This window comes from Eupeodes corollae, chromosome 1 (assembly GCF_945859685.1).
Source record: "Eupeodes corollae chromosome 1, idEupCoro1.1, whole genome shotgun sequence".
Taxonomy (NCBI): domain Eukaryota; kingdom Metazoa; phylum Arthropoda; class Insecta; order Diptera; family Syrphidae; genus Eupeodes; species Eupeodes corollae.
The window spans coordinates 2765566-2789669 of NC_079147.1; the positions used below are offsets into that span (position 1 = coordinate 2765566).

A 24104-nucleotide genomic window follows, 5' to 3' on the forward strand; every position below is an offset into this window, starting at 1 on the left:
TTGGTTTTAAATATTTTAACGTTTAATTTGTATACGAATAGATTGAAAATATATACTTTTCATTTAAGTTAGATATTTTAGGTTTTCTAAATATTATACATAATTGATTAATAGAATTGACCAAAGGTTACTTTTTTTTTTTGTTAAATTGAACAATAATAATTGAAGGAAGTAGCACGTTGGTTCTTAAGAAATAGATTTGTTTTATTAAAATGTAATTGAATGTGGAACTGTAACAACTGAGTAAGGTTTATAATCAGCATGGAAGTTTATTTAAGATTGTATATAGTTTTAAGTTTGTATATGAATAAATTATAAAAGAAATTAGTTTTGTTCAAATTGAAATTCAGAAGTTAGAGGAAGTTTATCAAATTAAAACTATGAATAAGTTGCATTGTTGAATCTTTTACAGAATTTGGTTTGCATGAACAGAGGCTAGTGGCCTAAAAATGTATTTAAGCACTATTGAATTGTTGAATTTTGTGTATGAAACAGCAATTGAAAATATTTAAATATACTTTTTATACAAAGTAAAGGTGTTTGCGACACCTTTATTGTAATACTGCTAATTTTTAATCGATTTCATGTTTTTATCCTTTCAAATTGTTTAAAAATGGGCACACACATGGAAACCTTTGTTAAATCAAAGAAATAAAGCCGTTGTTACCAAAAACATGTCATGCAGCTGTTTACACAAATAATTTTCTATAATTTTGATTTAAATTTAAAAGCGACACTGGTTAAAATTTTCGTTTAAGCGATTTCAGTTTAAATTCAAACTACAAACACACTATCATTCTTCAGCTTCAATATTCAATACAGTGAAAACTCATTGAGTTATTTAGATAGTTAATTTAACAGAAATGTTCGTCTTTACTTAAAAACATTAAATACCATATTGAACTGATAACAAAATAAACATTCACTTCTATTCCTGTGTGATTCGTTGCATGTAATTAGTTTTTGTTTTTATAAATGAAATCTTTTCTGTTATTGTGCTTAAATAAATACATTGCACAGTGGTCCTTTTTGCATTTTTGTTTCCTTAAAAAAATATTCAAATATTCCTTGACCTCTAAAAATGCTTTCAAAACGTCTTCAATACAAAATCAAATAAACATTTTAAGTATATCATTGTGTTTTTTTTTAACAATTTAAATTCCTTGTTCGCGATTTATTAGTTTATTTCCGGTTTAATATTTTGTCTATACTTCATAAGAATCTTCCTAGCTAGGTTTTGTTTCTTTTAATTAATAATATTAACGCGATTTTTTATTTCTTCTAATTATTACTTGGAGTTGTTGATCTTCTTATAATAGTGATCATTTGTTCATATTTTCTGTTGTTTTCGACTTTAAGTTTAATATATTTTTTGTTATTAATTTCAATTTAGCTTGAGAATTTATAATTAATTTATTGTTTCGAGTGTTAACGATTTAATACTTTTAAATTAAAATACAAACAAAAATTTAATATCATCTTTCAGTTTGCCTTTCTTTAATAATGTTATGTATAATATCACACAAAAATTAGAATATATTTTTTGTTTAACAATAATAATTATAAATACAATAAATAATTTTTCTTAAATTATATTTTAAAATACTCTTGGTGAAATAAATTTAAATTAAAACAGTTAATGTGTTAACAAGGGCGAATTGGTTATAGATATTTGTTTTTAAATATTATATATTTATGACTATTAACATATATAAATATATATATGTTTAAATTAACTGTTTGTTTAATGAATTAATGTTTTTTAAGGTTTGTCAAATTTGTAATCATCATCTATACAACAATGACTGAATGGCATATAGCTATAAATGTATACTTTTTTATTTTTATTATTTTTTTTTGTTTCTGGTGGTTCTTTAATGATTGATTTAATTTATATTGTTTTTGATGTAGTATGTAGAATTGTAAATATCCATTTGGAAACTGGTTCTCCTCGAATCTTCTTAGTATTTGCCTAGAAGAAAATTTTGATTAAATATTGATTTAAAATTATGAGCTCTTTATAAATTTGGAAAGGAAAATAGGATAGGACCACAGAAATAGGAATACCTATTTAAAAATATATATGTATATATATTAAATAAAAATAATGACTATTAATTTTGTTTTAGAAGAAATGATAAAAATTTTGTTTGTATACAGATCTGATTTTGTGTTTTTGTAATGATTGTCCATGATGGTTTTCCTGACAAACGATCGTTTATATGTCTCCTTGTGTATGGAAATAAAATGAAAAAAGTAAATAAAAAGTATTAAATATTTAGTGTAGTGTTTTTTTTTCAAGTTATCACATCAAATTGAACTTCGTTTAAACTATACAGAAGCCTTTATCCAGCAGCAAACTTTAGGAACTTCTATAAGCATCAACCCAAATGAGTATTAAAATTAAATAAGTATTATTTATAAAGCCTCCAAAAATGTATAATATACATTTAAAGCTAAAAGCAAAAACCAAATAATTATAACTTATAAGTTTAAAAGCCCTCACCTTTTAAGCATAAAAAGTTGATTAAACTAAATTAATACTTCTCTGATAAGGCATTTTTCATGTAGAACCAAAATATATATAAATGGACTAACGATAAATGCCTTGAAATAGTAAAACTATTTATTTATTTGCAATTTAATAAAAACACATTTATAGAATGAACATATTTATAAAATATAAACAATTTGGAAACCAATTTTGTTTATCAGTAAAGTGAAATTAGTTTCGTATAAGAAAAAATTTATCAATAATTAATTAAAATGGTGCATTTCTGAGAAATCAACATAATTATAAACTGGAAAAACATTTTCCTAAAACACATACATATGTATTTAAGTTAAAAATAACAATTTAAATATTTTGTAATCATAAGATCAATTTGTGAAATTGTATAACATCATTAGTTAACGATTTAATTTTCTTTTTTTAGAATGCTCCGTTAAATTATAGCCTGGATAGCAATTTCGTGCTATCCAGTCGTGTATTATATTTTTTATTTATTACCTCATACTGATATATCAAAAGCTTTTTTAATTACTAATGTATTTTTAATGCACAGGGCAAATATAAATGAAACTGTTCAATAAAAGCAAAATAAAATCTCAAAAACCTACACTTGAAAACCTAGATTTAGAAAAATAAGAAGTATACGCCATAATGACCCATACAATACTTTGCTTTGATAAAGTTGTTGATGCAAAGTTAAAATATTAATATTAGGACGGCGTTAATAGTTTGATTTTTTATCTGAATTTATTTGGAATCTCAATTGTTTTTTTACAGATAGAAATATTATGCATTTTAAAAATATACATGTTAAGAATATTAGTTTGAAAACTAGAAACTTTTAAAAATAGCAAAGAAGATTTAATGTTTGCCGGCTTATAAAGACGAAATTGATCTTTCGTAGATTTTTTTTCGAATTTACCACACTCCAGAGGGTAGTTCATCTCATTAGTAAAATGTATTACATCTTTCTGTAAATAAACAGTGTTTTCGTACGTACAATGTTAAATTTCTATTTAAAAAAAATGGTTTAAAAGAAAACTGGACTTGAAACGCACAGTTTTATTAAAACAACTTTCTATATTGCTTCTATTTCCCTTAGCCTACATTTGTACAGATATATATAGGGTAACTATTACAGAATCACTTTTTAAATAATTATTTTCGATGAGAATAAAGTTTATGCTTATTAAATGTTTTTTTTTTACCTGTAAACTGAATTCTTTTATGTTTTTCTTTATTTTGAATTTATCGACTGAATTCTTGAATAGAAGCTATTTTTTGTTTTGATCCTAACTTGAAAAGAAGTTCAAAAATCAACAAGCTTTAACAGCAGTCTAACATATTCATCATCTTTACTTTTGCTATCAAATGCTAAAATATAAAAATTTATTAATACGATCAATTTGTTTAGAGAATACATCCGAAAAAATGTAAGTGTATTTTTGTAACAAAATTAAAATAAAATGTGAAAATGTGTAGCAAAATTATACCGAATAACAACATCTCATGCCTGAACCAATTATAATTTAACCATAAACAAAAATAAAATAATAAATACACTTAATCACGTGTACTTACTATGACATTGTTCTGGATTAAGCTGACCAAATACATTCAATTCATATAACGACGCGAGTGTTATAAACAAAAGATACCAAACCATCAGAATAATACCCAAACGTTTATCTAATTTCCATCCATTCAAATGTGTTGACAAAAGAAGGAAGACTACTGTCGAGAATAGCGATAATGTTGAATAGGCCAGACCTGGATAATAGAAAAATAAGTTTAAAAATTAATCAATAGAAGGTAGCAAACTCTCGATCACATCGAATCAAAGCATGCATTTTGTGATTGTTTTGGAAATATATATACAACCTTTCGAAATAACATTAACATGTGAACCAGGCTTTATTATAGCAGTTTGTATGAACCACGGAAGACCTAAGCACACTAGTATATCAAAGACATTTGATCCGATCGCGTTAGAAACTGCCATGTCTCCAAATCCTTCTTTGATAACAGCTATTGAGCTTAGGGCATCGGGTACAGAAACACCAGCAGCAACAAATGTCAGTCCCATAACGGTGTCCGGGATGCCGAGTGTAAAGCCAATCACGGTAATCATCCATACCATGAAGTATGAGTAGAATGAGATCCATACCATTGACACGAAGAACGTGAATGGATACCAATTTCGGTATTTTTCTGTTCGGCAATCCGGCATTGTTTTCTGGCAAGTATAATGAATTGGATATACTATATACCATGAAATCAGAGCTGGAAGTCCACCATCCACAGGACGATCTAGTGGATTTGGTCGTGGTTCAGTATTCTTGGGATCGCGGGACTTGTAGAAGTCACCTTGTTGAGCATCAGGCTTTCCCACGACAGCAGTGGATTGCTTGTTAGAAGCTTCTTTTTGTGTTACTACTTGATCGGGCTGGTCAGCATTGTATGCATAGTTCTCTTGACCTTCATTCTGTGCAAATTGATTCATCCCCCAATCGTCGCCACCTGCTGGCTGGCTCGGTTTAACATTGGCTACTGGCTGAGCTGATGGCTCTTCACCCCAGGCAGAGTTTGGATCCCATCCAGCATTAGGATCTGAATAACTTTGATAATCTGCGGACGGTTGTTGCTGCTGCTGTTGCTGTTGTTGCTGCTGTTGACCAGGTTCCTGTGAAAGGCTGGTTTGCTGTTGATTTCCTTGCGTATAGGACGTGTCGGGAAGATTCTTGTATGTCACCAGAGCTGATTGTTCTTCTTTTGTAGGAAGCTTTATTGGAAGATTCAAAGACAGAGCCCACTTCTCAATGTCAGAATTGAAGCAAAGTGTTACACAATAGACGACATAGAAGAGCAACATCACCACAGATTCCATCTACAATAAAACCATAATAAATTTAATTATATTACTCTCTTTAGTACATAGTACATAAAGCTTGACCTACCCAAGATATAACATCGTTAAATATTATAATCAGCATAACGAGAATTGAGAGGCAATAAAAGAAGCAATCACGCACCAATGGATACCAATTAAGTTGGCAAACGGTTCCGGAACATAATGCACAAACTGATATTACGAACATGATGTTAAAGACAGCCGATCCAATCACGCCACTGATACCGATATCATCTTTAGCAAAGAATACTCCTATAACAACAGTTGCCAATTCAGGAGCAGAGCTGCCGGCTGCCATAAATGTAGCTCCTGCTACGTCCGGAGACAGTTTCATTTCTAGAACAAATTATAATGTAAAAGAATTTTATTTGGTTCTTTTTTTTTGGGCTCAACAAGTTGATGCAGTTTTGTGTTTCAATTTGAACGACAATTCTTCCAAATGGCAGACTGTTTTTATTTTTAGTGTTTTAAGTGTGTTAATGTGAGGTTTATGGATGAATTATCAGATATTTATAGTAATTATAGAATGCCCTGGAGATAATGGGACAAGAATCATAAGTTTAATTTATTTAAATAAGTCGGCATTTCGAGGTCTTGACTGTTTTTTTATTCTTGCCCTAGAGCATTATTTTAATCTGAATTATTGGGATCATATTTAATAATTACTACAAAATTGGAAACGGGATTAGGTTTCACACCTCCTGGATGATACCTATTAGTTGACCTATTTCATGTCAAATTTGACAAGATTTCATCGCTGTTGACATGAAATGAAAAACAAATCTTGTCAAAAGTGTTTTGACTTGTTTTTGAATTTGTTTAAAAAATTCAATATGCAACTTAACTTTTTGTTAAAATATTTTAAAATACATTTCAACTTTAGTGTAGTCCGAGTGTAATGTATTATACTATGAACTGCAATCAATGAAGTTACCTTTGAATATATGTATATAATATGGAGTACAGCCTAACAAAAACCATTCCCAAATCCCAACTTTCAAAATCTAAATCAGATTTTGATGCTGATTCGAATTTGAAAGACTAAGAGTTGCAAACTTACCCTTATCTAGGATCAGAGTTTGAGGAAAAATCAATTTGGATGTTACCGACGAAGACATTCATATTTTTAGAAAAAATTGACAAAGTTTTATCATCAAGCTTATACAAGAATTACAGCAGAGTGCCAAAAAATTTAAAAATTCTCAAACAGATCAGCATGCTTTCTGTCGACACATGCCTTTCCCGAAATAAAAGCTCATTGCTTCCAGTTATGGAAGAGATGAAGGTTGACCCCGATTCAAAACAAAAGATTTTAAGCCAATGGAGCATCTTTGTTTCATAAAATGAAAAAACATAAAAGAGACGGTGGCTTTTTGTAGTGAAGTTTATTCGCATAAGGATGCCAGTGGAAAAAATCTATTTAAGGAGTTAGCAAAGTTTTCTTTATTTATTTTTAGTCAATTAAATTTGATTAAAACGAAACAAAGAAACAGAATGCAACTGTTGTTAACTAATTCTCTTTTGACGATAAGAAATAATTTGTATATAATAATAATTTATAAAATATAAATGGCTCACAGCTTATTTGATAAAGTACTAGATTTATAATTTAAGTTCCCATAGTTTGCAAACAAGAAAGATTATCTACAAAAATTCAATGCTATTTCAAAGAAAATCAAATATACTCCAACAAAGAACAAGAGTTTATTTAAAAATATTGGTATTTAAGAAGGTAACATCAAAAAAACTAAAAAAAGCAATACATTTCACGTCACAGATTATTTGATACAAGATCATTTGTTTTAGAAAAAACTTGCTAGTTTTAAGAATCCTTGAGTACTTAGTATGGTACACTTTTGCCTTTTCAAGAGCTTGTAATCATTTTGGCATGGAATCAACAAGTTTCTTTGTTATTTCCGGTGCATTTTTCTGCCAGGACTTCTTCAGATCATTTTTGTTAGAAATGTTAAGTCTTCGTATATTAATGTCCAACATAGCCCCCCCACATTTTCTATCACGTTCATATCTGGTGACTGAGCCGCGAGACGTCATCAAGTGAGGAAAATCTCAGATAAGCCATGTCTGCGCCATTCCTGACTTATGCTTCGGGTCATTATCTTGATGAAATCGGAAATTTTGATGAAAAACCAACTTTACTGCACTTTGAATCAAATTATTTTTTAATATGTTTAGGTACATATTTTTGTCCATTGTCCCTTTAATAAATTCCAAATTTCCAGCCCCTGCTGCAGACATACAAGCCAATACCATCACGCTTCCCCCACCGTGCTTCACAGTAGCTTTCAGGTTCTTCGTTTTGAGTTCCGTATTTGACTTTTGCCGGACGTAGGACATTCCTTCGGACCCAAAAATGTTAAATTGAGATTCGTCCCACCATTTTATAGCGTCCGACAATTTTAAAGCGAGAATCACACTGTCTCAGAAGTCAGAGTTCTTCAAAATATGCTCCTTAGCAATGGCCATGCGGCTTCTCTGATTTTTCTTACTGATCAGAGGCTTTTTTCAAACGAGTCGTCCATTGAAATCATGCTCACGAAGCACATGGCGAATGGTTTCAGCACAACATGTCTTAATTAGTTCTTCTTCCTAGTTCTGTCTCATTAGCAGTTTTGGGGACTGATATCTTTTGATTGTTTTTGATTTGTCTAACAATTTATCTTTCATCAGACGCGTTGATTATTTTGTTCGATGCGTTTCTTCATTTCTCTTTAATACGGTTTTCAAGAATAAATCCCTCTATTTTATGCTGAACTGTTGAGGCACTCAAATTTACACATTTTGCAATTTGCCGAATAGAGCGTGCATTTTTATTGTGGTGAATTACAAATTTGCGAGCTTTAATTGTTGTGCGACGACCCATTTTGAAACAAAGGCTTGATTTAATATTTTGGCTTACAAAATTACATTTTTATTCATGAATCGCATGCCAAATATCTGAGTACAGTAGTGAAAAGAGAAAACGGACTACATAAAACATCAAACCTGTTAAGGCAACTTCGAAGAAACGCAACACCTTTCAAAGAATGGAACGGTCTTGCTGCGGCACAAAATGTAACGCTTCCTTTAACTGAAAATTACGTTATTAAATGGCAGAATTTACTTGAAGACCTGATTGCTAAAACTGATAATGCGATATATTTACTTTATCTAGAAAGGGTATCCTCTTCAGAAAGTAGAAACATTTACAGGAAACTGAACCACCAATTGTCATCTGATATGAGTTATTTTTGCAAGGAACTGACTGCAGAAGCTATCGGTATCATCTTTAGAGCTAGAGTCGAAATACTTAATCTAAACTTTGTGCCTTATAGATCCAATTTATCACAAATCTGCACTATCCGCAATTTAAGAGAACAAGAAGGTACTCACCATTTTATAGCAGTTTGCCCAATATTGCAAGAAATAAGGCGATTATTTTTTCAAGCCAGTTTTTTTTACTTTTAACGAGCTTATTGATATTCTCAACGGATCAATTAGTTGGGTTAACCTCTTTAAATTTTGTAAACATGCGTTGTCATATCGCAATAGTTTTTGAACCTTAAGAAATATTCTCCCAGTTAAAAAATAACAAATATTTGTGTTTCAAATCACGTGAAAATTGTGTACCTAGTTTATGTTTCAAATCATTAAAATTGCATAAAAAGCATCCTTGAAATATTTGTGTTTCAAATCACGAACAAATTGTATAGTATTTATGTTGCAAATCATTAAAATTGCATAAAAAGCATTATATCTTTCAAATATTTGTGTTTGAAATCACGTGAAAATTGAATAGTAGATATTTAGGTATGCTCCAAGTCATTAAAATTGCCTAAAAGTGTAATATCTTTCAAATTTAAAATATAAAATGTTTCTCAACATTATCTGTCAAACTGATTATCTATTGAAGATTTAAAAACTTTTATATTTTACTTATATGTGATTTAATTTAAAAATGTCTATCAGGCAGACGCAAGCTCTGCCATGTCCTCATGTTTTTTGTTTTAAAGGATTTTAAACTTATAAATTGTAATAAAGAAATTTATCTAATTATGCAAAATTGATCTCGAACTAACCTAGCCACTGAAAATATAAATAAATAACTACTAATTGCGTGAAGATTTAGAAGTAGGTCCAATAAGTTAGCTGTATCCAATAAGCTGTGAGGGATTTTTTTGATCAAAATTGCGTTTTTTTCTTAGTAGGAAGAATATAGACGTTAATTTGGTTATTCTAAAATTACAAATTGCTCTCTGAACATGGGTCTGCAAAACTACATTTAAATTTCGGACATACATATATATTTTACTTAAGTGATATACTTTTTTTATTTTGGAAATAAACACTGTATCAAAAAAGCTGTGAGCAGCTGTATATAAAAAAAAATAAATAAATAATTGCATGCATCTAAAATTGTCTAATATATGTAAGTCGTATCTTTCATTTAGTTTAGGAATTCTATTGGATACGATTTCAACGTTATACAAAAATAATTCATAGCACCCGTTTTGCAGATCAATAGCTTAGTTTTCGGTCGCAAATTTGTCTTTTTTGAAATGCAATTGAAATCGTCTACAAAAATTGTTGTTTTAAAGTTTTGAAATCATGATTGAAGCCAGTGTTAAAAACTGAACCCAGTACTAAACGCTGGGGAGTATCTGGTAGTATGCAGAAAGGAAAGCAATGCCAAACGGAATCAGATTTCTTGGTCAAGCTAAACTATAGAAAAAGAGTCATTAATGTCACTTTCTGAGAATAACAAAGTTATGGCAATCAAGTGACTCGGTTGGACATTAAATCATTACTCCCAGTTGATTCATCGCTAAAGATAAGGTTTGAATTTTTTAAACGAAAATGTTTTAGGACATGTCCACCAGTGATTTTCAATTTCGTATACGAAAACTAAAAGTGGAGCAAGTTAAATGTACTCCACATAAAATTACTTAGTATGTTGATACTCGTGTATGTGCAGCAACCAGCAACAGTTTTTTGGCATTCGATATTATAATAAATTATATTAAGTATGCAAACGTTTTTGTTAGTATAATAGTTAAACTTTTTTGACCTATCGTTTGCAACAGTCGATAAATCCTTTAACATAATTTCTGTGTAAAATGTTTCAGATGAAATACTGAAGATGACATAACATCTCCATTCCTATACATTAAAAGGTTTTTGAACTCCATCTTAAAAAACCCATAAAAATGTCTTACAGTGTGTTTTTTTGTTGTGAGAATGATGTTATGGAAGTGAATGATTTCATTGCACTACATTTGTTACTGAAAGTATTTCCTTGAACAAGAATTAATCAAAAAAAAGTTAATAACAAATTGCTTTTAAAATAAATATAGGGATATTAGCGTGCAGTACCTTCACAGATTCGGTCCAAGCTAGCGACAAAATAATCATCACACACAATGGCCAAGCCGAAGAAAGTAAATATCGCTACAATAAAGTGAAGTATCAAGCCGCCATGGCGTCTAGCATATTGACCCATTAAGGGTGGTGGAAATTGTTCGATAGCTGGCGGGGTGCAATTTTCTCTTTTCGGCCTCCAAGTAGGTACGGCATGTCTATGATGAGGGGCGGTAGGCGTTGTTGTGGGGAATTCTTCCTGTTAAATGGAAAATAAAAGAGATGAATAATTATGATAAGATTTTTTTGAAAATTTGAAATCATGTTTGGAAAATACTTTTGGTATCGCGGTTGTATACTCATCCGGGTTGTTCTGTGGATTTGGTGAGAAATTTTCTTCTAAATTCGTTTTGTCTAGGTCTTCGATGTTTTCGGGTGATTTTTGAGAGTATACCGAAATGCATGTGTATATCAGGAACAACAGCCCCATATTCCAGAACCGACCTCGTCTTGTTCTCCTCATGGCCTATAATGCAATAAAAAGAGGGGCTTAAAAGTTGTTTTTAAATTTGGGTAAAAGAAAATATATATGTAAATACATTATATAATTTGAAAGACTTGAACGTTTTTGAATTGCCACCAATTTAAAGTACTTTTTTCAATATTCACAAACGGAGAAGAAAAGGCTTTTCAAAATGTACATATTTATTTATTTATTTCATTAAATTCATTCAGAACTGCTGATTACAAAATTCTACAAAATAATAAAGCTAATAAGACATAAACATTTAATTAATTAATCAATTACATATTTCAAGAATTTTTTCTTAAAACAATCTCTATTCATACAAAGGTCAATTTCATTATAAACCATATTGAATAGATGCAGAGAACGCGTTATTGGTTCATTTAGACCATAATTAGTCCTATGAAGAGGGGGCTAAAAAAATACATATATGTTGTGAAAAACTCGTGATAAAACATGGAATGGAATTAATGAAAGCAAATAACAAGAATTTATTCTGTCATCAATAATATCCTTATTGAACAAAACACTTTGGACTTGTCTCCAACATTGAAGCGTTTTTAAGGCAATTAGAGCGCACCTTGATTTATAATCTGGTAAAGATCCAACCCAGTTAAGTTTTCGGAGTGCATAACGAGTTAATCTTTTCTGAACTCTTTCTCAAAATATTATTTTCATAAAAAGGAGACCAGACGATCCAACAATATTCTAAAACAGGTGGAACTATAAACATAAATAAGGTCTTCAAAGTATATGCATCCTTAAAATCTTTGGAGTTCCGCTTTGAGAAATTTAAAAGTGAATTACCTTTAGATACCATGTAATCAACATGAGATGTAAAGTCAATATTTGAATCAAAAATCACCCCAAGATCATTTACTTCATTACCCTCAGAAGACAAACATCATAGAATTTATATTCAAAATCAATAAGATGAAGACATAGATACGCTAAAAATTTTACACTTCGAGTAATTCAAGATTGTTTATATCCAACTGCATTAATAAGCAATCTTTAAGTGAAAATGTTTCTCTGAAAACTTTCACATCATCGGCGTAAATCAAGCAGTTACCAAATTTAAAAACTGAAGGTAAATCATTTATACAAATAATAAAAAGAAGTGGGCCCAAATGACTGCCTTGTGGAAAACCCGATACCACGTCTGTAAGATTCGAAACACAATCATCTAGTTTAACAGCTTATTTTCTATCAGAAAGGTATGAACCTAATCACTGTACAAATTAAGCATTCAATTCTAACATCTTAACCTTTTGTAGGAGAAGACCATGATGAATGCGGTCAAAGGCTTTAACAAAATCAGTATACAGGATATCAACTTGTCTAGACTTAGACTTAAATTAGTACACGTTGATCTATCCTTTACAAAACCATGTTGTTTTTGAGACAAGAAATTCTTGACAGCAAAATAAAGTCTTTGGGTGACCATTTTTTCAAATAGTTTGGGAATAACTGAAAGTTTTGATATTGGTCTATAGTTCTTCAGTAAGTGCTTAATACCTTTCTTATAAATGGTATCTATAAAGATATTTTTTATTCATTAAGGAAAACACCAGTTTTTAAAGATTTATTAAAAATAAGGGTTTAAACACTACAAAGTGAATACGAACATTTTGACTAAAGAATGGGAGGAATCATATCAAAGCCAGTTTTTTTTGACACATCAATATCTTTTCTACCTTAGCTATCCAGAACATCTTGTTCTGAAAAACTCTGTAGTTTAAAATCAATCAAAGGAGTTATATATGGTATGGATACAAGCTGCTGATATTTGTTAAAATATCACAACTATAAGAAGTTTGAAAGAATCGAGCAAATGGGTCAGATGAGGACTGAATATCATTGGATTCAAGTTCATCGGATTCCATATATTGAGGAAAAGATGAACAATTTCTTTTAGAGTTCAGAAATGTCCAAAAAGATTCAAAATAATGTTTTATATTTGATTCAGTATTTATAATATAATGTCTATACAAAAACTTCTTCTGCACGATCTTTCGAAAATCTTTATTTATAACGCTTAAATGTCTTATTTTTAGCATTCTCTAAATTTTGTATCCTTTTGCTTTTTTTAGTTAAGGTAGGAACAAATCGTTCAATGCTTTTATTAACAATATTTTTTAAACTTGTAAACATATCATCTAGAGACTTGCCTTCCAATAAATCCTTGCAGTTCCCAGTATTATAAAAATTATTTAATGCGGTGAAATCTGCCTTTGCAACATTAATTTTTTTGTTTTTCGAGAGGGGCAGAAGCATAATTATAGTTTTCAAAAGAGAGAGAATAGAGTTATTTAAAGGAAAAAATCATACATTTTTAAGGAATACTTTAAATCATTGTTCCTCGTAATTTTTTATTATTAACAAAACGACATTGTAATTGTTTTAGAACTACAACAAGCTCTTTAAAACAAAAATAATTGTAACATATTATTAAAGGTAGCGGTAGTGTCCTGGCAAGTTATTAGGTATTTCTCCAATGTTATAGGAAAAATATTAGCCGAATTTCGACTCCCTTTAATGAACAAATAAAGTCAGAAACTTCGGTGGAGCAAATAAGGACAATGAATAAAAAAATATTTTGTATGTGCAAAATTGTGTATCGAGTGCGGCGAAAAAGCTATGGAAGTTTCATTTATACAATACAAACAAAACCTTCAACTCAAATTGAAAAGGGCAGGAAATATATAAATAATTTAACAATTTAATTAGTTATATTTAAACAAGGGTACGAATAATTCAAACTAACAAAAACATATTGGAAAGATGATTAATGAATCAATTGATTGATAAGCGGATTTTCAGAGATTTCACAATTTAACAAGAATCTGTTAGTCAGTTTATTGATTCTTAGAGATATCAAGTCATCATTTGTTTTCTCATGTAAGTCTTAGTGGAATGATATCGTGGAAAGTTAAGCATCATTTTTAGAAGTTTGTTATGTGATATTTGTAGTTTTTTAAGATGACATTTTGCACATTTCCCCCACACCTGTCATTCATACAGAAGTATTGCTTGGAATACTACTTTTTGAATCATCATTTTATTGTCGTTGATAAGACAGGACTTTCTTTTTATAAAAAGATATAAAATATTCATAGCAATGCTAACTTTTTGCAGAGTTCTGACAATATGTTCTCTGAAAGTCAGTTTTTGGTCTAAGTAAATAGCAAGATATTCCACACTTACTTTCCATTTGACATTTACACCATTAACGGTAAGTTGATTGCTTGGTAGGTAACAAGATTTTCTTTTTCTACTGAAAAAGATGGCTTGTAGTTTGTCACCAATCAGTATTATGTGCCACTTAGTGTAGTAATTAGTCATCAATTCTATCGCATTTTTTAAATTTGTCTCAATGGTAGGATTAAATTCATGCGATGGAAAGATGCCTGTATCGTCCGCAAATATGGCTATCTGACAACCTAGTAATCTAGGAATATCAGAGGCATACGTACAGTTAAGGACCTAGTACTGATCCTTGCGGGATATTGGTCACAGTTAGCCGAAAACACTAAAGTAACAATTGGAAAACCTTTAGATAATTTTTACAAGATACGAAGGAAACCTGAAATATGCCGTCTTGTGCACAACTCCATCGTGCCAATCTGAGTCAAATGCCTTTTCTATGTCGAGTAGAATAAGCAGTGCAGCAAATAAGGACAATGAATACAAAAATATTTTGTATGTTCAAAATCTTGTATCGAGTGTAAAAAGCTATATAAGTTTAATTTTTGTTAATAATGGATCTATATTCCTAAGTATTTTGATGAAAAAACTACCTAGTCAACTAAAGTTTGCTGTTGTCATATTTTATTAATTTTCGTCCTTCAACTTATTTGTGCCTGTTATTTATTCAAAAAGTAGGCAAAGTGCATGGTGATTTTAAGTTTAAGCGTTATAAAACTATTTTAAGATGATACAGACATCATCGATTTAACACAAACCCAAAAATAACGCCTATTTTCCAATTTTTAGCATACAAATGACATCCACAAGATTTCGTAAATAATTAAGATTAAGATTACAAAAATAAAAAAAAAGTTATATTAATCCTGAGGCTGTCAAGAAATAGTATTAAAATCCTGATTTGTTCAACGAACTAAGACTTGATAGTTAAAAAACAATTAATACCTATCCAATAATTATTCGTATATTTTGAATAATATTTAAATAAACCTGCCTTACATTTTTAAACTTTGTATATATTTGTATATAAAGTAAATAGCATATATTATTTTTATAAAGCATCAAGTTGTCATCTTTTGTTTTTCTCTAGTGTTGTATGCTTAAATTAATCAATACTGGTTAGAGGTCACTATACTATGCTCTTTTGTGTGAACTACTCAAAAAAGTTTTTCCAAGGATTAAAAAAACGTATTTCTATAAATCAAATAACTGATAGGAACATACAAATAAATTCACATAAATCAAATGAATGATGTGAACTTAAAATCCTTGAAATTTATAAACAGGACAAGTGGGTATTTAAAAAAAAAAAACTCTGTCAATAGACTTATAGATTTATTCATTTTATTCTGATGACATTCAAGGTATAAGCATAGGCTTTGTACTCTATAAAAGTCAATGATCCAAAAGCATCCCTAGATACAGCGATACAACTGATTTGCAGTAGTCCTTTACGACTTGAAACACTTGAAGATGATCGTCATTTTCTCCAAGTAATAAAATTGAAGTTGTACGAGTATGTATGTACATAAATACAAATTTGTATACATTTTAATGAGCACAGATCAATGTACACAGTTGCGGTCAAAAAATAGAAGTGTAATTTTAAATATTTTTCAACATTTAAAATATTTGCGGACGGTAGAAGAGTTTCGTGAGCAAAGAGCGAATGTGAAAATACTGGACGACAAGATGTTGCTTTATGCATCTGTATAGATTTCTTGATTTTAAAACCAAATCTTGCAATCTTGTTAATCTTCGAGCTGACAAGTAACGATAAAGAACTCTGTTTTTTTTTTTATTTCATTTTTATAATAAGCGCACACTCAAGGGGATAATACTACCCTCATTATGTAGACACAGTGTGAGCACTAGGAAAGAGAGAGAGGGTTTGAAAAGAGGTGTCGGTGCACATCGATTTTGAATTCCTGAATATTGCAATAGCTGGGAAAGACAGAGTGTGGCAAGGCATTCCACATTCGCATAGTACGGCTAACGAACAAATCTCTGTACTTGACAGTACGACCGAAGTTGGGCTCGAGGGTATATTGATGAGCATTCCTATTAGCGCCAGTATTACGGTTGAACTCTTTAAGGGGAGGAATGCAACTGGCTGTTTCTCTAGAGCACAAACCATTAAAATACCGGTAAAAGAGGGTGAGACAAGAAACATTTCGACGATGTTCAAGCGACGTAAATTATCTTATGATGGTAATATCACCAATCAATCTAAATGCTCTACGTTCAATACTGTCAAAGAGACTTAAGTAAGTTGCAGGAGCACCACCTAAGATATGGGATTTATACTCAAGCTTTGGACGTATATAAGTCTTGTAGATAACAGGTAGATCAGAGGGGGAGTAAAACTTCTTGCATCACCTTAGAAAACCCAAACATCTTGCGGCTTTTTTGGCAACATCGCGTATGTGACCGCTCCACAAAAGGTTGGTGATACACATACCGAGAAAATTGAGATGTTCAGTCTCCTCGACGCAAGTGCCATCTATGGATAATGGCGAGGGGGTATATCTCGCTTTAACATTAACTTTAACATTTAACTTAAGTATTAAAATCCACGCGATTTTTTATTCCCCATTGTACAATGCTGTTTAGGTCGGAATTCAAGTAGGTTATCAAATTTTGTCGTTGCAGTTCCACATCCGAAGAAAAGGATTATGAAAAGCTAAGAGTACTATCGACAGCGAAACAATGTATTGGATTAGAAGTTGCAGACAGGAGATCTTTAATAAAAATGATAAAGAGTGTTGGAGATAAAACAGAGCCCTGGGGCACACCAGCATTAATTTTATGGTTTTCAAACTTCTAATACTACTTGTATTGAACGATCCGAAAGGTAATTACTAATCCAATGAAGCAGGGATTCATGAAAACCGAAAGCACGCATTTTCGATAAGAGAGTCTGATGCCAAACCCTATCAAATACTTTTGAAATATCAAGTGCAAAAATCAAACTTTCTCCAAAACGATGTAAAGATTTGTTCCACTGTTCGGTTAAATGAACCATGAGATCACCAGTGGACCTTTTGCTACGAAAGCCGTATTGTTGGTCATTAAGAAGCTTTCGATCTTCAAGATATTTCTTGAGCTGATAATTAATCAGCATTTCCATGACATTGGAACGACGGGACGTAGGTGCAATCGGTCCGTAATTAAAAGGTTGAGGAAGATTCGCCTTTTTTGAGAATAGGCTGGACAAATGCAGTTTTCCATTCGCTCGGAACGAGACCTGAGGAATAGAACAGATGAAAAAGCTTATGCAGTGTTTTTTCCAGCGACGAAGAATACCTTTTCAGAACAATCGGGGATACCATCTGAACCAGCGGATTTAGGAATGTTGGGATTTTTAAGAACTCTTGCCACAGTACGAGTGTTAGAAGCCATGGAAAATGCCTTGAAATTTTAACATATCTTCAAAAATGGATTGAATTTGACATACCTTCAGCAATAGGTTGAGTTTTTTTTTTTTTTATAAAAAGTCTAAGAAACTCATTTATTCAACAGGAGCCGGCTGTATCTGAACTCACAAATCATTTCTTTCACTTTATAAAGTCGATGATGTTCTGCATTTGTGGTGGTATTTTTTACCGCAGCCGCAAGTAAACATGTTTGCGTGTACACAAAAATGTATCATATTATATTAACTTAAATTTAATAGGAATTTAAAATAAAAACAATTTCGGTAAATAGAAAACTAATTCTTTTTTAAAACTTTTTTCTAAAGCGTTCCAAAAAACCTTAAGTTAGCTTCATTAATTTTATACTATCACAATAATTCTAGACGTTATTTTAATTATTATAAGTTAATGATCCACATCTAAATCTGTCTACAGTATTTCCACATGAAGGCAAAGTTACATGAATGACGTTATTTTGTATCAGTTCATTACCTGACGTTATTTAATATTCTCACTATGAATTGTTCAGCGATTGAGTTACATACACTTGGGTTTAATTACTCATACTTAGTGCCTAATTAAACAGCAGCTAATAATAATATTTATACAAAAAATGCTAACAACACTTCCTTGATCCTTCAAAACAAAATAAAAGCACACCTTAAGAGCTCAAAACTTGAAGGAACAAGGGTTCACTGTTTTCAAGTTGACGACGACGACGACGATGATGAGGATGATGAAGACGACAACAACGGCGATGACGATAAAAGCAAAAATATTAAAATCCAATCCTCTTAATACGCAACAACTAAGACGACTAGATTAACCACCACATCAAGATGCAGTCACAAGTCATCCTAGGCCCATCAGGTAGCGGTAGCTGGTATAACTTGGAGAAGTAGAGGTTCAAAAAGACGACGACGGCGATGGTGGTGGTGGTGGCGGCGCGGCGGTAATGTAACTTGACACCCCTTTAGAGCGAATTTAAAAGCCCAACCGAGAAACAAAAGAAATAATATAAATAAATGTGTGGTGTGGATGAATAAACTATTTTGCTGAGGAAATCACCGACAACGTCAACTTCGACGAAGACGACGACAACGACAACAACGACAACGACGGCACAACTACTTTAAATGTAGTCTTATGGGTTTCTTTTTTCTCGTAATATTTTTCTCCAAAGAATCACTCCACCCCTTCAACCTTCTTCTGGCGCAGTTTCCATTTCTTCCCATCACAAATCCTGTTTTCTTTTTTATTAAAGAGAACAATAAATATTATTGTTGTTTGCTTAAGCATTCGCTCTTGCCTCGCTCTTCGGTGGTAATTTTTATCAGCTTTTCCTCTTTTTGCCATCATTTACTACACAAAATTACGTGCCAACCGACCGACCGACCCCCATTTAAAAGGAGTACAGTTGAAAGGCGTGGGGGGGATTAACCGCCCATCATGGTGCCATGCTTTCAGCTTCGCCTTCCTTCCATTCATTCACTCAAAATATCGATTTACGATTTTCCATCTCACACTATATTTCACAGTTTGAACTGAACGGCAAAACTTATATCTGTCATATAACATTTTTCTTCAATTGACCACCCCTCCAAATGTGATCCTTTTTTTGTTGGTCCTAGGTCCTTTGACTCCCACTCGAATATCTCTTTCCATACCCATCATCATCACTGATGTTCCTTACATCATCCGGAAAAAAAAAATAAGTTGAATAACTGAAAACGGAGGATTTGCAAAATTCAAAAACACACAAATTCAATGCACCCCCATCTTTATAAATAGGATACAGGATAGTGCAAGGATTCAAACGGTCTTGAGGGATCATTCAATTTATTTATTTATAAATAAGAAAAATATAAAAGAGATAATTTTTACCATTTCTTTCTTTTTGATATTTTCTCGAGAAGGAAAAAGAAATAGATAGCTCTACTCGTAGACTTCTTGGCTACAAGGCCCTTCTTTATATAGGCTTCAGGAAATTTTTTCACTTCACTCACAACACTAACACACTATATGTAGATACACTTTGCACTTTTCAAATTTGGACTTTTATAGGAAGGAGTTTTGAGAAAAAATAAAAAAATAAAAAGGATGATTATGAATTCTGAGAAAACTCCTAAAAGAGCTTCATTTCTTCTTTTGTAGTTCTACTTTCTAAGTTTTATAGATTTGGAGATATCAATTAAATATTTAATTTTATATTATTTAAATTTAATATGTATGTATGAAGAAGAAGTTTGTCACAGCACAACACTTAAAATAAAGACAGAGCTAGCGACGAGAAATGGAAAAACCTTTTCATTGAATTTTCGTTTGGTTATTTTATTCGCCTCCCAATATACACTCTGGTTGGATGGTGATGATGATGATGAGGTAGTGCTCTTAGTTTTCGTATTTTTATTTTAAGCTTTTCGATATTATTCTTCCGTGCGACACAAGAAGACCACAAATTATACAAACACCAACTTGTGTTAAGGTTCTCTTTAATGAAATAAGCTCAGAGAAGGTAGGGTTCGGGTTGCGAGCAAGAATTAAAGTGATGAAAAACTAAAAGTTAAGATTTGTTATGCTTTTTAATAAGATTATTGCACTTGATATTTCAAAAGCATTTAATAGAGTTTGGCACCAAGATCTCTTATCGAAAATGCGTTTCTTTAGTATAGATGAATCCCTTCTTCGTTGGGTTAGAAATTACCTATCGGACCGTTCAATTCAAGTAGTGTTGGACGGGTTCAAATCTGATATTCACAAAATAAACGCTGGTGTGAGCCAGGGCTCCGTTTTGTCTCCAACGCTCTTCCTTATTTTTATAAATGATCTTTTGTCTGAAACTTCTAACTCACTAAATTGTTTCCCTGATGACAGTATCCTCAGGTTTTCATATTCGTTTTTAGATTCTCATCCTTGACCTTCGGATGTGGAACTTCAATGGCAGCGTATGATAAGCTCATTAAATTCTGATCTCGACAGCATTGTACAATGGGGAATCAAAAACCGTGTAGAATTTAATGCTTCGAAAACTCAATGCTGTCTCCTGTCGTTAAAGCGTAACCTACCCCCGATGCCGCTATCCATGAGCGGCACTTGCATCACGGAAACTAATCAACTTTCAGTACTCGGTATGAATCATAGATCACCAATTATCGAATATTCACGTATTCGATATTGCCAAAATGCTGCTAGGTGCTTAAGATTTCTCTGACGATGCAAGAAATTGTTCACCTCTTCTGATCTGGCTGTAATTTACAAAGCCTTCTTTTGGCCAAAACTTGAATATAACTCACATATTGGGCAGGTGCCCCTAAAACAAGTTTAAGTATTTTGGACAGGATACAAAAAAGAGCTTTGAAAATGATAGGCAATATAACTATAAAGGAAACAATTAAGTCACTTGAACACCGCCGCAATGTTTTATGACTTTCGCTGTTCTACAGATATTTTTTTACACAGTGTTCAACATTCTCCCCCTCAAAAAATTCAGCCATAGTACTCGTACTTCTAGAAATGTACATCAGTTTAACCTTCAGCTCAATTTCGAACGTACTGTCAAGTATAGAGATTCTTTTTTTTACCGCTCGCACTGTGTTTAAACTTCAAACATGTTAAGGGTATTAATAACCTCTTGAGTGTCCGTTTATTATAAAAAAAATACGTTGCAATTATTAAACTTTTATCATTATTATTATTATTTATTAGCAATATAATAACATAAATAATTACAATGGTAATATTAATTATATAGCACAAGCTTCAGGGACTAACGCCTCTAATATTTTGTTATTATTTATACAAATGGTTTAATGGGTATAGTTTCTTAACTTTTAAATTCTTGATGGTCCAGTAAAATTAGGCTAGTAGAAGAGTCAACCTTGGAATGATATTTAGTATATTTCGTAAAAATTCTCTAAAATCTCGTGACTTTTGTTATTAGTTCAGTTTTTTTATATCTCCAATACTTTTAACACCTTTCTAAAACTGTCAAGCAACATTGTTCTAAAATTTAGCCTAACAAGTTATTTTATGCGCTTAACAAATTCAGAGATAGAGGGAAGAAGGCAAGGAACAAGTTTTTGGTGACAAATAAATAGCAAAAAAAATTGAACTTTTAACATAATATTTAGAACACCATAGGGAAGGTGTAAAAAAATTGTCAGCTTAATATATCTTACTCCAATGGGCAATCCTTATTTTATTGGATTAAAAGTTTTTTTTTATAAATTATTGTTAAACGTATACATATATGTATTAGTAACATTTCAATTAACATATTCTAATGAGAGTATAAGCTCAATTCATAAAAGCAAATAAAACTTGCAACTTGACATCTATAAACCAATTCCCTGTTCAACTGAAATCATTGAATCTTATGAGGCGAATAATTTTGACGTTTCATTTAATTGTAATCTAATAAAATACAAATTACGGACATGCTTCCCTATCTGTTTTAAACCAACATGTAGCGAAATAAAATAATTATGGGGGATAAAAACAAAGCTCTTAAGAAAAGTAAAGAGTCATCACCATCCAAAGAAAAACAAAATGCAAAAATTTTCATTTAGTTTCCGTCGATAATCATAAACTTAAATTCTGTAACAGCGTTTAAATGTGACAGTGAAGTCTTTCAGATTTCTAAGTTGGTACAACTTAGAAATTTTACCAAATACTTAGATTCCGGACATCCATTTTGAGATAGATCAGACTTGGTCCTTAAACCTCAGCTTGAAAACTTGAATTATTATAGAATTGTAACCACAGTTTTATTTAAAAGCAGTTTATAGGTATGATATGTTCTTGCGCAATTTTTGAGTTTTTAGTTACTTCCAAAACAGATTTAGAAAAACAGAGAGAGTATCCTAAAATCAAATGAGCGATTTTCTAACTGACCTTAAAACTCAGTGAACAAGATACATTTTCTAATAACATCATCTCTCATAGTATCACTGAAGTAAAATCCGGTCCCTAATAAAGTACTACACCAAAGGTGATACAGTGCACTTCCACTTTAGTAAAACCTACCCTCTCCCGTTCATGCGTACATAACGTACTCCCACATACACTTCGATACTCTATAATATTGCGGAAGAGAAAATTTTGTCTTATATTTATACATATACACTTTTCACTTGGCTTTTCCAAGTGAGATTAAAGCTTTGTGTAAAAGGCTTTAACCTCCACATAATGCTTATTCTTGGCCCTCATTCATTTGGGGGGTGTTTGAGTATTTGTTTCCTTTCAGGATGTTTCAATTTTCGAAAGTAACAAACAAGAATAAAATAAAATTAAAGAGATTAGTGCTTAAACTTTATACAAAAAAGCTTTTATCGTTAGGTTTAAAGTGCACTTGATTTGATTTGTCAATTTTGACAGAAGGAGCAAGTTATGCATATGATTTTTTTTTAGAAAAAATACGTGACATTAGTAAAAGACTTTAAATTTCGTGCATGTTTGCATGTATTTGTATTTCTATCAATATTTACTTCATAATAGGAATTTGTTTTTGAGAATAAGGGCTAAAAATAGTATTAATGTTGAGAAGAATAAATTTAAGTATTCAAACAATTTGACATTTATCACCTTTTAACTTGATGGGATACGACCTGTTTTTTGAACGTAATGTCTGGTTATCGCTTCACACCGAAGAAAGTTGTTGTACATTAAACCAGTTTCCTTAAACAATATTTTATACTGAGATATTAATTTCACTTTTGCGGAGGGACTGTCATTTGGTGGAACATGTCTTTTTTTTTAATTCTGTTTGTGAAGTCATTTCGTGTATAGAAAAAAAAACAAATTATTAACAAAACTGCAGTCCGAATTTTGTTAAAACCATTTAAAAACTTTTCAGTTTTGAATTAGTAATTTTGTTCGGATGCAAACATTTTATGTCAAGAAATTTTCAAAAAAATATTACAATTAAGCGAAATATTTGGTTTCAATTAAAATACCTCAAAGTGCTTTTAGATATCAGTGAGATTTTTAAAGATGAAACTATGTTAAGTAGTTAAGAACATCCACTTCCATTTTTTAACTCCCAAGAGTTCCAACTATTACACGTGTGCGGGTGTTCACTGCGTCCAGCATTTTAGCACCAGCAATCCCAACTTTAGGCATATTTTAAAGAAAAACTGTATTTTTTAAAGTGAAATTGCATTTTGCATGATGCGTCAT

The 24104-nt window shown here is 31.3% G+C and overlaps 1 protein-coding gene across 4 annotated transcripts in view; it reads right to left on the bottom strand.

Moving 5' to 3' along the window:
* Positions 1-542: 542 nt before the first annotated feature.
* The window catches only part of LOC129942635 (probable sodium/potassium/calcium exchanger CG1090), a 93131-nt gene continuing 69569 nt past the window's right edge, over positions 543-24104 (bottom strand). For 2 of the 4 annotated variants that reach the window (XM_056051657.1, XM_056051658.1), the window contains exons 2-7: positions 11116-11304; positions 10794-11037; positions 5470-5759; positions 4394-5399; positions 4094-4282; positions 3056-3483 (exon numbers count right to left, since the gene is read on the bottom strand). In XM_056051657.1, coding sequence (XP_055907632.1) covers positions 3461-3483; positions 4094-4282; positions 4394-5399; positions 5470-5759; positions 10794-11037; positions 11116-11301 — 1938 coding nt within the window. In that variant the 5' untranslated portion in view covers positions 11302-11304 and the 3' untranslated portion in view covers positions 3056-3460. Of the gene's footprint in view, positions 1973-3055; positions 3484-4093; positions 4283-4393; positions 5400-5469; positions 5760-10793; positions 11038-11115; positions 11305-19811; positions 20288-24104 lie in introns of those variants that run through there. The other 2 variants (XM_056051659.1, XM_056051656.1) reach the window with 2 other exon arrangements.